This window comes from Apteryx mantelli, chromosome 3 (genome assembly GCF_036417845.1).
Source record: "Apteryx mantelli isolate bAptMan1 chromosome 3, bAptMan1.hap1, whole genome shotgun sequence".
Classification (NCBI taxonomy): domain Eukaryota; kingdom Metazoa; phylum Chordata; class Aves; order Apterygiformes; family Apterygidae; genus Apteryx; species Apteryx mantelli.
Window position 1 is genome coordinate 42,697,834 of NC_089980.1, and position 15,939 is coordinate 42,713,772.

Consider the following 15,939-nt stretch of genomic DNA (forward strand, 5'->3'; position numbering starts at 1 on the left):
CACTACCTTTAAACTAAGATAATTCATTACAGCACTGAGATTTCAAGAGTGAGGAGTCAAGCCCTCAAACTCTAGAGATGGTAACCGAGCTTATTCAGAGTAGTGCTGTCAGTGAACAATTCCCCTTCATGAGCACAGAAATTGAAAATTCTCTTTATAGGTTCTTATGATCTGTTTACACATCTGGCCAGCATTCATGCAGATTTGCAGTATGTGCATACATACGTACATGTGGTAAAATGCAATAGCTATTTTTTCTAATTTATCTAATTTTTAAATCATGTAGAACTAGTGGTATCACTAGACAGCTGCTTGTGAATGTTACAGAAGGAGTGCAATCTACTACAGTGAATTACTATATTATGAAGATGACCTTATGCACTTTAGTTAAGGCTGAGTGAAGACTTTATTCGGAGCTGATGATATCATTCTGCCTAATACATAGAATCAGGTTGGGTTTAAAATTGCTGTGTGATTCAAAAAGTAGAGTTAGACTTATCCAAAACAGTAAATATACAGTGTATCCTTACAAGAAACTATTTCAGATTTTACTGGAATGTTAGTATGTACTTAACACTTCAAAAGCCGTTTCATAAAGGCTTGGCACATATATTACAAGTAAATGAACATTAATAAAATAAGTCATGCACCCATTCTTATTCTGACCTTGTCTCTGTCACCTCAAAGCCTTGACATGCCCTCAAAACATGTTAGCAGCTAAGCAGCTCCAGGACCTTAATTTTTTTTTAAACTTACTTAATTGTGAATTTTGTGGCATATCTGTCAGGTTCTTAACATCAGTTTGTGTGTGTCTCATCTGACCAGAGATCACACAGCAGTATAAGCTTAATTCCAGGACAAATATTTGCTGGATAAGCCAGCAAAATTTTAAAGTGGTATGAAACTGAAGTATACAGTGAGGCCTGGAAGTCTATAGTTAATTTTGTTTAGGGCAGTCCTGGCCAGCAAGAACATCACAGAATGTAACTAGACATGAAATTGGTGCATAGATAGTACAAAGCTGCAAAGGCAGTGTTTTAACAAAAAAAAAAAGTCTGTGTCTATGTCATACTTGGATATGTTCACTCTCTGTTCAAATTATTAATTGAGACCAACGTATTATTATCAGAAAATTTGTTGGGGGAAAAATTCCTTGTCTTTAAATTTGCCTCTTCGTGCTCTAGTACCCTACCATTTGTTTTCTATGCTTCTTAAATTTTGTCATTTTTTAAAAAAATAGGAACTGCATACAGAGCTGTTCCTCTGACTTTATTTTCCTTATTCTTTCTCTTGACCTTAAATACTCAGAAGTAATCAAGAGATAAGCTGCATTTAGTCATATGTAGAAGCATCCAGAGCAGTAAAAACTACTCTGCAATACCAGTCTTAAAACTAGAATGAATTCACAGATTATGATTCCTTATCCATATGGCATTGCTTTTCAGCCCTGCTTTTTGGGCCATCTTAATATTTAATTCATAGACAAATAGATGTGGTAAACAACTGAGCAACAGTTTCCAGATGTGCATCATTTCTGTCTTCTTTCCAGCATATGAAAAGAAGATAGGTACACAGAATTTTCGTTAACTTTGGGCAACACCTAGAATAACATTTTGGAATCTGAAGTATAACTTAAATGAAATTTAGGCACCAAAATTCAGGAGAGCTATCTGGGGGGGGGGGGGTGGAATTTAGCCCACTTTAGTTCCTGAAATACATCTAACTTCTTTTTCTGATGCGCAGAGAATCACTACTATCTTGAGCTAACTATCCAGCTGCCTGTCATACCCATTGAGAATCCAGAAATTAGGTGTCCTTGTGCTGGAGTTCCCTGGAGAGTACTAGCTGCTAAACCTCTATGCTTGTCTAATGCTTTCTGGCAGCACTGAGTTCAACTTCAAAAAAATCAATTGGGTAGTGACAGCCAGCATTTAGGTGATAGTATAAAAGTCTGAACATTTGTTTCTGAATTCAGAAAGCATCCAGGTTCTGAATCCCAGTCTGGACTGTTCTGAACCACAGTCCAGAGCCTTTAGTTCTTTTTGTTGGTTAGCTTGGATATCCCAGTAGTCTGTATGTGTGTGGTTATGAATTTGTGTGCACTAGCCACTTCCCGCACTCTGCTTTTTATAGAAAGGAATCCTGTGCCTTTGGGTGAATGGGATCTGTGGTGCATTCTAACATTTTCCTGATCTGGATGAACGTCCTGTTGAGGACCACCTCAAGAATTAATGCCTGCAGAGCTGATGACAGTCTGTACTTAGAGAAAGAGGGAGGTCCAGAATGATATGATCAGAAAAATAAATTCAGTTTCTGTACAGCTTTGCCATGTATCTTATCAAAGCAGTTTTTCTGTACCAGCCAGCTGTCAAAAAACAACTGGGTAAAGGATAGAGGGAGCTATGGGAATACAGGCCAAATAGTGAACAGTTACAAGAATGCACATCATTTGGAAGGTTCAAGTAATCATCTCAGTGAGAAAAAAATAAGTATGATGTTATCTGGCTGGAACTAAGGAGAACGTGTAATAAATGGGCAAGAGAGTTAATACGGAGGGTTAGAAATGAATGCATAGAAATGGGGACGGAGTTTAGAGAACTATATACTGAGTAGCTCAAGAAAATCAGCGAAGTTCAAGTGCAGTATCATGCTACAAGTGACAGAGACTACTGTGTCATAATAAGTTTTCTGTTTGTGAATTTGATCACACCTCCAGGTATTAAATGTATTGATAAAAACAGTTGTTATCTGCTGAGTATTGCAAGAAAGGGAGCATGTTCCAGTCAGATACTTTAAATAGTGATCTCAAGATGTTCAGTATCCTACACCACAGTAAAATGTATGCCTTTAAATCGGCAATATTTAAACTTCAAAGAATGTAAGTATGTTAGGAAAACTGTTCATTTCCGAATGTATTTGCTTATGTGCTGAGTGTAGTATATGGTTTACAACCATGGATTTGGTGTGGAAGAGTTGTGCTTCCAATTCTGAACCTGCTGTCTTTCCTGGGGACTCTGGCAGATGAGTTCTACTAACTGTCAGAAACTACCTTGCCCCCAGTGGTCTGCCCCATCTGTTTGCTGGGAGTTACTGTCTCCACCGCTTTCCTCCCAGCACAGCTGGCAAAAGGGAGTGTTTACTAGTATTTCAGACATTCCAGTTAACTGGATAGTGTCACAGCTCAAGTCGCTGATGAAGATATGTTTGTGCTGAGATGCCAAACTGTGTACTGAAGTAGTCAGAATACAGGCAAACACTCACTTCTACCTTCTCTGCTGTGGGGGCAGTAACCTTTGACAGCAAACCTTGGAAGACTAAGGAAAGGGAGGAAGGGAGAGGGAGAAGAGGAAAGGATAGCCAGTAAAAACTTAAACTGCTGCAGTTGTTTCTTCAGTGAACAAAAGGCAGAAATCTCCTGCAGCAGGTTATACTTTACAGTATGTTACCTCAAGTATTGTCATTAATATATTTTTAACGCTGATGAGGACTGTATTTCATACCTTGAAAAATGTGTTGGACCTAGTCAGGAGCCCTGAGGGCTGCATGCATGAACTACTTAGAGATTTGTGGGTCTGTGCAAGCTATCAAAGACAACCATTAGAAGGGTTAAGAAAAACACACAAACAGTCTGATTACACTAGAGAAGCGTGCAGAAGTTCTCAGACTGTCCCTGTCTCTCAGCATGGTTTTGTCATGAGAAGTGTTGTGTTGATGTTTCAGCTAGCTGATCAGCTATAACTCAGATATCTCTGCACAGCGCTGCATTGTGCCTTGAAGATATAACCTAAATTGGATTAAACAATTGTTATGACAATCTGAGACTCTAAAGATGGATCTAACACTTAAGCTACATAGCATTAATAGGAACCCAAAATACTTAACCTGGAGGGTGAGTTCCAGAAATGGGAGGTTCTCTGAATGCAAAAGAGGATGTTCTGCTAGATATTTTATGTAACACAAAAAAGAGATTTAAAGATGAAGAAAGAGATACACTACAGTAGCTGAGGTGTGAAGATTTCAGAATCTTCTGGATGGAATGACTTTGTAAGCTAAACACAGGTTTGGAAAATGTTGCAAAGCAATACCACAGTATTGAGAAATAAGAGATGGGAAATGATTGATTAAGGCCCCAGTTTTCAAACATTAAGTCAGAAAATACCCTGCATCAAGTTAAGGACACATCCACATTAATAACAACAAATATTCTCGAAGAGATGGAGTTAAAGTTGTATGTGCACTCTTAACTTGTGCAGTAGTTTTATCCTTTAAGTTAGCAGTCTTTGAATTCTCATAGCAGTATTTTATGGAATGTCTGATTAACATAAGAGAAGATTTAAAATATGTAATGTGGATTCAAACAAAGCCAAAACTGTTATTTTTTAATCAATATTTTTAAATTGTAACACACTCCTTTTTTTATTGGCCTGAAGTGTACACTGTATGTCCAAGCATTCATTATGTATGATAAATTGAAAGACAACTTCAGTTCCTTGAAAGAGTCTGGAGGAACAGAACTAAAGACAAAAAGTTACAGGAGAGCCTTAATATTTAAGTTACTGATTCCGATATTTGGTTAGCCTATAAGATACTTTCTTCTGCTTTACATTATTATTCCTAATTAGACTTCTCTATTCCATTTTGTCTCCTCCATTTCCCTTGTTACTTTTTTCTCCTGTCACAAAGCTAAAGTTCTCTGTTACTAGTTCATCTCTTTTCCATACCTCGGGATGGTACATGTGTCCAGAAACACAGGCCAAAACCAACAGATTTATCACAACCTTAATGACAGCTGGCTGCATGCTGAGTGAATTCTTAAATTCCCCAAAACTACTTTTTTGCCAAAACATGTGGAGCTGCAGCATTCAACATTTTATTGGGACTGTTATCTCCAAGTGAAGAATGACTCCACTGGAAAAAATTATTTGATATCAGCTACAGGCTTATTTTTAGCTTCTTGTTTGGTGAGACTTCAGAAAACATAATTAGCCATATGTTGAGAGATGTTCGCCAAGTCTTGAATTCAATTTTTGCAAACCACATTTAAGCGCTACCTTGTCCACAACTTTACACTGTTGGAATCAAAAGACATGTTTTTGTATGAGAATGTGATTCTTCATATTTCTTTGGGTAAATATTTGTGTTTGTGAAGGTTGTAGAACTGGCAGTACTAAAGACTGAAATCTTCCATTTGTTTATATGGGAAGGTCTGTACAGGCAACAGTACTGGAACCATCCCCTAATTCTGTCACTTATGACAAACCTTGCATTGGGGTAACTGCTTTCTAGGAGAGAGAAAAGTAGAACAGGTCAGAAACACTCATTCTCCCACAAATATATTAGTAGTGAAAACAGAACTAGATTATTTTAATCAAAAGCATACACAGAAAATGTTAACTTTTTGTCAAAAGTCAAGAATTTATACATGAAAACCAGAGTTTTTTCCAAGGAAATCTAAATAAATTGTCAAATTTCAAATTGGATTAAAACAAAATGAACGATTAACTCATATCTGGCTAAGCTTTGGTAGGGAATTGGAGTCAGGTGCCTAATGATATCATTATATCCTCTGAACCAGAATGCCTCTTTGGCCACATTTCCCATAGTACATTTACAGTTTCTCCTCAGAAAAGTTTCTGCTAAATGATGAGAAGTTAAATTTTTGCAGCCCTGGAAAGACAGTTTGGACTATTTGAATCAGATAAATGTCTCCTTTCTCCTTCAATTCACAGATGAAAAAGAAAAGTTCTCTGTCTGCTATAGGAGTAAGACCGGGTTTTACTTTTCTAGCAGATGGAGACGTTTTCTTTCGTTCAACTCTGATTACAGAACTCTGGTTCCTGTTCCACGTTCTCACTCTTTCATAAAGCTGCCATAAAGAAGAAGGAAGAGATTTCTTACAACATTACGGGACGTGTTGAATGGAGCAGAAGTGTACAAAGGCTAGAAGGAAGGGGAGGTGGAGCATTTGGGTCTGTTCCACATCCCTGGCTGGCCTTACTCACAATAAAAGTAGGGCTTCTGCAGCCTCTGTGCTCCTTACCCCAGCTGTACTGAGAATGAAGTCTAGGTAATTGAAAGTTGAGCCTCTTTGCTATAATCATTTAAAAATCAGTCCCTGAATTCTTCTGTTTCCATTTATTTGTATTGACTGCAGACTGTTGTCTATCAGTTCGATCTCATTTTCATTGACTTGTTTGGCTTGCTTTTATCAGTTGATCTCATTACCACTTGATAGAAATTTATGCAAAACATTTGAATTGCTGCTGATCTGTTTCTAGAAAAGTTAAAGACAGAAAAATAAGTATTAAAACCATGTAATGACAGGATAGAGAATTTCACATATAAGTAACCTTCATTTTTAGTTGACTTTTGATGAGCAGCATATTGTAGCAACTTAGAACAATTTTTTGTGATGACAGTGGCATTGCCTTTCACAATTCACAACGCTTAAGAAAGGGAGTTTTTGAGCCCTTATATGAAGAGACATTTATAGGTGGCTTTCGGAGGCACCTAAATTAAGGGTAATCCATTGAACTGAGTCACAAGATTACTACAAATTGTTACATATCTCATGGCTCAGTATAGAGTGAATAACATCACCCTATGTGATGCAATACAATAGAATACAAGGATCTAAATATCCAGAATAACAAAAAAGCAATTCACATTTCACTGAGTATTTACTGAGTAAATAACTGAGTAAGCAGTTATTTAACTGAGTTTTTTTCTGTAAAAATGATTAATCAAGCTTTTCTGTCTATAGTTACAGAAATTGGAAACTTACTTAACTAAATTTTTTTTTTGGTTGGGTGTTGGTAGATCTGAGACAGAGGGTTTATTTGTTTGGCTGGGGTAGAGAAGATTAGTTCTTAGCCTATGTCTCAGTAGATGAAGGCTTTTCTTGATTTTACAGATAATTTTAAGTACAGATGAACCCACTGGTTATGATAGAAATAATTAAAATAATAAAACTTTTACTGTGCAGCAAAATAGGAATCTGCAATATCTCTTTTACAGCTAAGGAGTAGGTAGGGTTTCTTTTCAAAAACATGCAAAATTATTGGGCTGTTATACTGTAGTGTATTGCATACAATACCTATTCTAGAATGCTACTAAATAGTTAAAAAATATTCTCTTAACTCTCTATGAAGTTTAATTTTCAGGTTTTTTTGATACTCACAGAGCTGTCTGATTCTCATGACCTGTGAATGTGAATGTTTTCCCCTTTCTCTGTTTAAACATTTGGCAGCTTTTAATGACTTAATTTGTTCTGATTAGCTTACTCTACAAGTCTTCATTTGTAAGCAGATATTTTTAGTTCTAAATAGATGCTGATAGAGCATAAGTAATCATCAGTCTGGAAAAAAGTGAATCAGCACTGAATTTTGCATTTTTTTTCCCTGGTATACAGATGTGTAGCTTTGTAAGGATTATGTGCATGTCTCTGCTTAGAAGTAGTTTTAATCTGAAAACTTGGAAAGACAGATAATCCCATCCTCCTTCAAAACGCATATACTGCTGAAGCTGCATATTTAGGGTTATGTTTTCCTTTATTGGTGCCATCAGTATCAATGAATAATGGCTTCCCATGTGGTAATCTAATTATGGTTTGAAATAATTAGTGAACTGGACCAGTGTCCCAGGATCAAGGAGGAACTTAATAAAAGAAGGGTAAAGGTGAATTATATGGGGCATGGGAGCCTAACTAGGAATAATAAGATAATGAAATTAAGTAAAGAAAAATTCTGACTGAATACCAGTGGCATCTTCACAGTGAGTTCTGTTAAGTAATGAAACTTGCAGAAGCTCCAGTACATGGGATATTTAAAACTGAGCAGGTCAAACATGAAAAAATCTACTGTATGGAAACAATTTTTCACTGATAAAGAGGGGGACTGGGTGACCTAATATCTCTTTTCCACTGCTAGTGTCTAGAAGTATTTTGAATGAATACTTGGAATTCTGTATGTCTTTTAGCCTCACTTGGACTTCTTTTGTATCTAGCAGCAGGAGATTGTTATCCTGTGAAAGTGCTTGAGAGTAAATAGCTTCATTTTCAGTCTTATTGGACAGAGTTATATTTGAGGATATATAGAGCCAAATTATGCCTACCTGTTTAGTTGTGAGAGTGAGAAGGACAGAAATCAGGAAACCACCTGTCCTGTGGATCAGAAAAAAATCCTTAAGTTGGCTGACTGCATGGGGAATTTCAAATGGTGGGAAGTAAGCAAAGGCTTCCTTAATTTTTGACATTTTAAAACTCTTCAACTATTTGCATTCTTGTGTCTTTTACAGACCATCTGAAAGGAGAGATAACCCAGCGGCACATTCAAAGGTCAGCTTTAGGTAAGAACATTTCAGATACAATAGGAACAACAGGATATCACCCAGGGCTTTATCTTGCTCATTGGGTAGGCTGTATTTTCTGCAACAGTTTATGCCACAATATTTCTGCAATAGTCAACACCATAAACTCTTGAACTCTATGAACTTTGCCAGAGATTTGGTTCAAAAGGCATCTGATTTTATGTGGTGAGAAAAATGATGCAAAAGCCATATAAATAGTTTCTTCTAAAGTTGTAAAAGCATTCTTTTTATGGTGACCAAAACAAGAACAGAGAGGTCTAAGCTCTCCAGTTTTTAGACTGTTTGCTTTCTGGTGACTCTAATTTGAATTCCCATTAACTATACATTGATTTGTCCTGAGACTGAGCTTCTAGTTAGCCATGCTGCCACAGTCAGTCTGACATCCTTTCAAATTTTCCTCATTCCAAGAGGGGCATATACAGGTTATTTCTTTCAGATCTAGTTATAGAAGTTGAAAAGTTATTCCCTACAACTTTTGTTGATGCAGGTGTGAAGCTGAAAGCATCTAAGTTTTCTTGTTCATATAAGTGTGGAGTCATCCAAATTTGGTTTAAAATGCTTTAAGCCAGCTCTGTTGACTTTGCACTGAAACAGACTAAGAGTGTTCATATGAGAATTCCACTTTTGGGTTAGTAACCTGTAGCTACGATGTGACAGAAGACAGCTGGGAGCAATAACAGTTTACGACCCTCTCACTTAGATCCACAGAAGACTGCTAAACTGAGCCTTCATGGACCTTCTTTATGTAAAGAATGGAGCTAGCTCAGACTGGGCTGCAGTTTGTGGTTTTGTTTCAATGAATACACAACCAATGTTCGGCTCTTCATAAAGGGGAGAAAATTTTTAATCTTGTGTTTCTCCTGGAAGTCATGAAAATAAGCTACTGCAAAGTAACAAAAGAGTTCTCCCTTTCTCTTTTTATTTTAGCCATGTGCATCTCAAGCTATATTGATGATGTTAGTGCTTTATACCCTTATCCTTTTTTATCTTTATTTAAAAATCAGCACTGAAAATTAATACTATCCATGTCAATAAAGCCCAGGAGTCAAACTCCATTTATTTAGATCAATATTTGAAGCACAATCTAAAGGTGATATCTTCAGTATATCATGGAGTTCTTTCTTTAGTGCACTCCGGGTTATAATATTATTTATTGATTGTATGTCACATTAAGAAGTTGCACCAATAGCAATGTTGTTTATGAGAATTTCTTATTCAGTGTTCCAAAAAATAAAGAAACAGTGTACTCTGACTGTATATTTCAATCTGCATGATAACAGCTAGGCCAGCCTTGTATACTGATTTTTTATTATATATAGAAAATTGTGTTGAAAATGCTGTTTTTCAATAACTATCAAAGCTGCTTTTTATAAAATAGGTATGCATAATTTTTTTCGTGTCCTGAGGAAATGACATAGTAGTGGCTTTACCAGCCGTACATTCACGCTGTAAATATTCGATTAGTATTCCACACCGCAGCAGGCAACCCATATGTTTTTGACTTGTATTTTGAGCATTGCTATCTGCTTATCATCACTAACTCTGGACCACACAAAATATTTTCCAAACTTTTTTCCCCCTTCATTATTCATTCTGCAAATACTCTCAGTATTTTGACTTAATATTTATTCTATGAGTTGGAGAGTATTAGTATTATATGCCTGCCTGCTTATTTGGATGAACGTTCTTCCAAGGAGTAACAGGTGTCAAGTCTCCCAGGATCTTTCTTGATGACCAGAATGTCATCAAGATAGTCTTAAATGAAAACTGCATGGTGAAAAGGCTAATTAAGAGTCTGCTGAAATCCCAACATGAAATAAAACACATCATTATTTCAATTAGAAACCAAGTTAACGTCTTCCAGCTGCCATTTTTTTTCTTAACTTAAAACATTTTTATGGTCAAAACTCTTTAAGAAGCTATTTTAGTTGGATTTTGAACAGTGATGATCTGTTTCCCTCATGGCTATGCTTAAGATGTGGATTTCTCATCGAAGGAAAACTCCACCACTTAGCCCATTGTTCTTTCCTGTGTCTTTTAAAACACATATGCTGGGAGTTAACAAAGGACACAAATAGTTGGGAGGTTTCACTGATGGCAGAGGAGTGTTGCATGTTTTCCAGTATAGACCAGAAGCATTGAATACTTTGTGTAAAATTCCCCGGGTTCACTCTCGTTGTCGCTTTCATCTTTATTGATACACAAAAGACCTTATTATGCACGTAACTCCCTTTTTTCAGTAAGATCAGAGTAGCATACACTATGAAGTGGCATGAATTGGCATCACTGCATCCAAAGTTGCCTTTTTTTCTCTCTTTTCATGTTCTTTCTGCCTTTCTTTATTTCCCTTTCCACCTTCCTTGTTGATCTCCTTTTTAACTTTACCTGTTTCTTCCTGCCTTCATGTTTTTCCATTCTTGGATTCTTCCCATTTTCTGTTTTTTCTCAACCTTTTCTTTCCCCAGCATCTTTTAGGGTTCCCCTGAAAACATCTGGAGATGGCAACACCTTTCAGTGAATGCAAAGAGAACCTGCTTCTAGGAAGGTTCGTTAGGGCCAAATTCACCTCTGTTTTTCTGTGCAGCTCCATTGTTCTCAGTAGGGCTGTTTGTGAAAACAAGGGTAAAATCTAACATGGATAAAGATGTCAAATATGGGCTGTTGTAAGGAATCTTTTCTCCAATTTCAGCATCAAGGTCCTGTTTTATCGATATTTTTATTTAAAAACTCTGTTTTCCCAGGACTTATAACTTGGCTTTTAAAAATATTTTATATTTATGTTGTTATTCAAAGCACAAATTTATGTTCGTGTTGCTCTTTTTTGAGTAAGCTTCCTTTGAAAAAGCCTATCCATCATGAAATATAAAATGACTAGGTGAGTCATAAACACCAGATACATTTGGATCCTAGAAAATGCTTCTCAGCATTTAATTTAGAGTGGAAAATGCCTGAGAGCAAAGATTTTGACATCTGCTACTTTTACATTTGTATTTGTATCACACATTAGTTTTAGACAAGAATAGGGAGCTTTCTCCATATCTTTCTTCCCTCTATAGCCTTGTCTGTATCATCTCTTCCTACATTTTATACGTTGCATACCTGTTTTAAAGAAATTACTATCAGTTATGCCCTTGTTCCTGCCCTGCTCTGTGTTTCTTTATATGTGCTTCATTCTGCTCCCTCACCTTTCTTTGATGAGAAGAACAGCACTATCAGAACCTCAATAAAGCTGGGACATACAGTGCTGCATAATTCACCAGGATACTACCACAGAAATAATCCAAACAGTGTTGGGTAACAATTTCAAAGAAAATATTGCACCAATGCACTTGTTTGTGGTGCTCTGAGAAGCTGCCACTACCATATGGGATGGTGGAATGCAGATGTGTTTTCTGACACATCTGTGCGAGTCTGGATAGGTGGACTTGGGAACTGCTGCTCCTGCTTCTCCAAAGGGCGATATAGCCCATGCCACTAGAAGGACTGGACCACTGTGATTTATGCTTGGTAAGTCTATAAGGGGTGCTTAAGAAGTATATGAAAGTTTTCTCTGCAACCCTAGCAGCATTCTACAGACATATATAATATTGACTAGGCTAATAGTTAATAACTATGTCTTCTAGCTCATCTTCTGTGATCTGTGTGAACGGAAAGCGCACAGCATTTCCAAACTGCTGGTTTGCATCATATTTAATCTCCTATTTAAATAAATCCATATTTAAATAAAATGAGCTCTGTTTCTTTCACTGCTTTACATCTTGTAACTGAGAAGCCATTTAACTTTGTTCATTTGAAGCAGTAGATTCTTGATCTACATTAATGCCTTGAAACGAGGAGACACAAGTGTTTTCAATCACAAAATGGCAGAAGCAGAGAAAAGTGGCAGTCTGTGTTTTCCCACACAAATCCAGGGCAGTCCATGGAGAATAATAGTTTTAATCAGAAATAAATTTTAAAAGAAATGATTTAAGGCCATCATTCCTGGCACTGAACATTGGTATCTTAGACATAGGCTAAATAGAGACCTTTGGATAAATAATGTTTGTCTGAAGTCCAGAATTTTATGTTTGTTTTTTGTTTTGGTTTTTGTTTTTTTTTGTGGCAAGAGATAAAGCAGCATCTTCTCAGGGCTGCTAGGTATCCAAAGGCAATTCCTCTATAACCATGTGGGTCAGTTCATGTATTTTACACATCCCTGAGTTTTCAGTTTGTAAAATACACTATTTTCAGCAACACTGAGGAGTGTACTCAGTTAACATGGAATGCATTCAGGTATAAGGGAAAGATTAATTTTACTAATTAACATTTTTGATATGCACAGTGGTTCAGAATGACCTGTTTGTCTTGGTATTTGTGCTTGAAATCTCAAGCAATAACGGACTGATTTTTGTAAAAGTTTACAGCTCCTGTAAGCAGCATGCCGGGCACTGATTTTATTCCTAGAGTGACCTCTAGTGGCATCGAGGCCACTCTTTACTGATGGGTTTCATTTTGCCAGTGCGTCCATTATTTCAAAGGAAAACAATCAGAAATACTTTGCATTGTGGTTTATTTTTGGAATTCTGAGATTGACAGAAGGTGGATAAGCCTGTGCTTGTTAAAAAGGATGATTTTTCACTCAGGCAAAGATATCAGTAGTAAAACTGGCTGAAGATTTTGAAAAGCATAACATCCTCATATACAAGCTCAGGAAGTGTGGGCTAGATGAGTGGACAGTGAGGTGGATTGAGAACTGGCTGAATGGCAGAGCTCAGAGAGTTGTGATCAGCGGTGCAGAGTCTAGTTGGAGGCCTGTAGCTAGCGGTGTCCCCCAGGGGTCAGTCCTGGGTCCAGTCTTGTTCAACTTCTTCATCAATGACCTGGATGAAGGGACAGAGCGCACCCTCAGCAAGTTTGCTGACGATACAAAACTGGGAGGAGTGGTGGATACGCCAGAGGGCTGTGCTGCCATTCAGAGACCTGGACAGGCTGGAGAGGTGGGCAGAGAGGAACCTCATGAAGTTCAACAAAGGCAAGTGCAGGGTCCTGCACCTGGGGAGGAATAACCCCATGCACCAGTACAGGTTGGGGGCTGACCTGCTGGAAAGCAGCTCTGCCGAGAAGGACCTGGGCGTGCTGGTGGACACCAAGCTAAGCATGAGGCAGCAATGTACCCTTGTGGCCAAGAAGGCCGATGGTATCCTGGGGTGCATCAGGAAGAGTGTTGCCAGCAGGTCGAGGGAGGTGATTCTCCCCCTCTACTCAGCCCTGGTGAGGCCCCATCTGGAGTACTGCGTCCAGTTCTGGGCTCCCCAGTACAAGAGGGATGTGGCACTACTGGAGCAAGTGCAGCGAAGGGCCACAAAGATGATTAGGGGACTGGAGCATCTCTCTTATGAGGAAAGGCTGAGAGAGCTTGGCCTGTTTAGCCTGGAGAAGAGAAGGCTGAGAGGAGATCTTATCAATGTGTACAAGTATCTGAAGGGAGGGGGCTCTCCGTTGGTGACGGTCACAGTTCAGAGGACATTCTGAGCAAAAGCAACTTGAATCCAGATGCCAAGGAGTTTGTGCCTGGTGTGAAGTACTGACCTTCAAGGCTGGCTTTGGAAAGACTGTGTCCCTGGCTCCGATGGGGGGGAAGATGGCAAGAAGGAGCAGGGAGGGAAGGGAGGGGATCTGCCCACCAGCTGGACTCTGCGCCGTAGCAGAGTTGCTGCAACATGGCGAAATCTTGCTATACTTCTTGCACCAGCTCATAGCCCCGCATAGTGACCTTAGCTGTTGTGTTGCTGCAGCTGATGGGTATGTGCATGGGGGCTAGCAGAAGTGTGACAACTGCCCAAGTTTTGTGGCTCTGAACTTGGCTTGTACAAGAACACAGAACAAGATCAACAGGAATCTTCTTAAAGACCTACATGTCTGCTGACATAAAGTCCTATGATTGTGGATTCAGAAATTTTCCAGAAAACTTGTACATCATATCAACATTTAGAAAAGTATTAGGAATGCTCTTTTTGAGGGCTATAAGGGACTAGCTAGGTAGGAGAGTGGAAACAAAAATTCTGTAGTACTTCGATCTTTACTGCACTTTTAGCCAAGGCTGTTGCTCAGGTCTTTGCACATATTCCCTGCTATCTTCACACACACACACACAAACACAAAAAAAACAATTCTAAGATAGAGGTGCTTCATACTCAACACCTTTTGTCTCCTTTGGGGCATTAAACTGAACACTGCTGCCCCTTGCTCATGATTTACTGATTTCACCAACAAGGCTGTACCTGTGTCCATAGTACTTCTGTCAGTCTTTCACACCTCCATTCTTCCTCTTTTCCATCTCCTCCACTTCTCTTGCAGATGAAGGTTTGTTTACTATTACTTGTAGCAAACAGATAAAACCTGAAGTTCAGGCTGATGCTACATTGACCTGATTCTATATACACTTGTTTGGTTAGTATTTGAAAGTATCCACCTCTTGAATCAACTTCCTTCTTGTCTGAATTGAACTGACATGTCAGTTGCATGACCTATATATATGCATGGACAGCTAAAACAGAAGCAGCTAAGTGTAGAGCATGTGTGTTTATTTTCCTTAATATTCTTTCAAATGATATTGCTATAAACTCACTGTACAGTCCAATATCAATGATTTTGTGCATTTTCATAAGTATTTGTGCTGGCATTGCTCCTTAACCATTAACGTTTGAGTTTATTTACATATCTATATCATTTTCAAATAAGTGATTGGGCCAGTGTTTCATGTATAATGCATGTAGATCATCTAATATTTTTTGAAAACATTAGACATTAGATTATTGAACCAATACCACAGTTGCTGTGTGCATTGCATTCCTAACTGTGACCTGCAAGCACAGGATTTACTGAGCATACATATGTATATTGCTCATGCACAGTAAGTCTGAGGCTTCCCAGAACTGAGAATTGAGTATAAGCTTATCTGAGAATTCCCAGCAAAAAATACAGCAGCGCTAAGCTTCGGTATCTCTGCTATGCACTGTGACACTCATCATGAATGCATCTTTAGCACCTTCAGATATGTCTCATTCTCACTAAAGCTGTACCATATCATTCTCAAACAAGTTCTTATCTTGGCACTACATTACAAAAGTTCTGCTACCATCTTACTACACATGCCATGCACACACTGGTGGCAGTGTAGTCCAGATGTCTCCGTTTTATGATAGGCAGCCAGCTTCAGAAGTATTTTCCATCCTTTTGCTCTTTCAAGAAAAGCATTCCAAACTTGGCAGAGACGTTTTTTCAATGAAAGCTCTTGGATGTTATAGAAGTGAACACTAAGGAAGCCTCAAAATTGACAGATGACAAATCACCCCCTGTTTTGGGAGGTGGAAAAAGACAATTCAAATGACAGGTATGGCTTTCTCTAATATTATGAGCAAGATAAAATATTATGAGCAAGATAAATTATGCAACAATAACCTTATGTAATCTAATGATAAAGTGCATTTAGTAAATGCAGGCAAAAATCTTGATCACTGAGGGTTTCCTGACTATGACCTGCTATGTTGTTATTCCACTAGATCAACTGGCATGTATGGAACACATGAAACT

General features: G+C 38.1%; 1 protein-coding gene across 1 annotated transcript in view; it reads left to right on the top strand.

Annotated features, from left to right (window-relative positions):
• Positions 1-15,939, top strand: part of KIF6 (kinesin family member 6) — a 182,345-nt gene that overhangs the window by 142,945 nt on the left and 23,461 nt on the right. Inside the window, exon 16 of the mRNA XM_067293186.1 lies at positions 8,296-8,346. Within this exon, the coding sequence (XP_067149287.1) occupies positions 8,296-8,346 (51 nt within the window). The remainder of the gene's footprint in view (positions 1-8,295; positions 8,347-15,939) is intronic.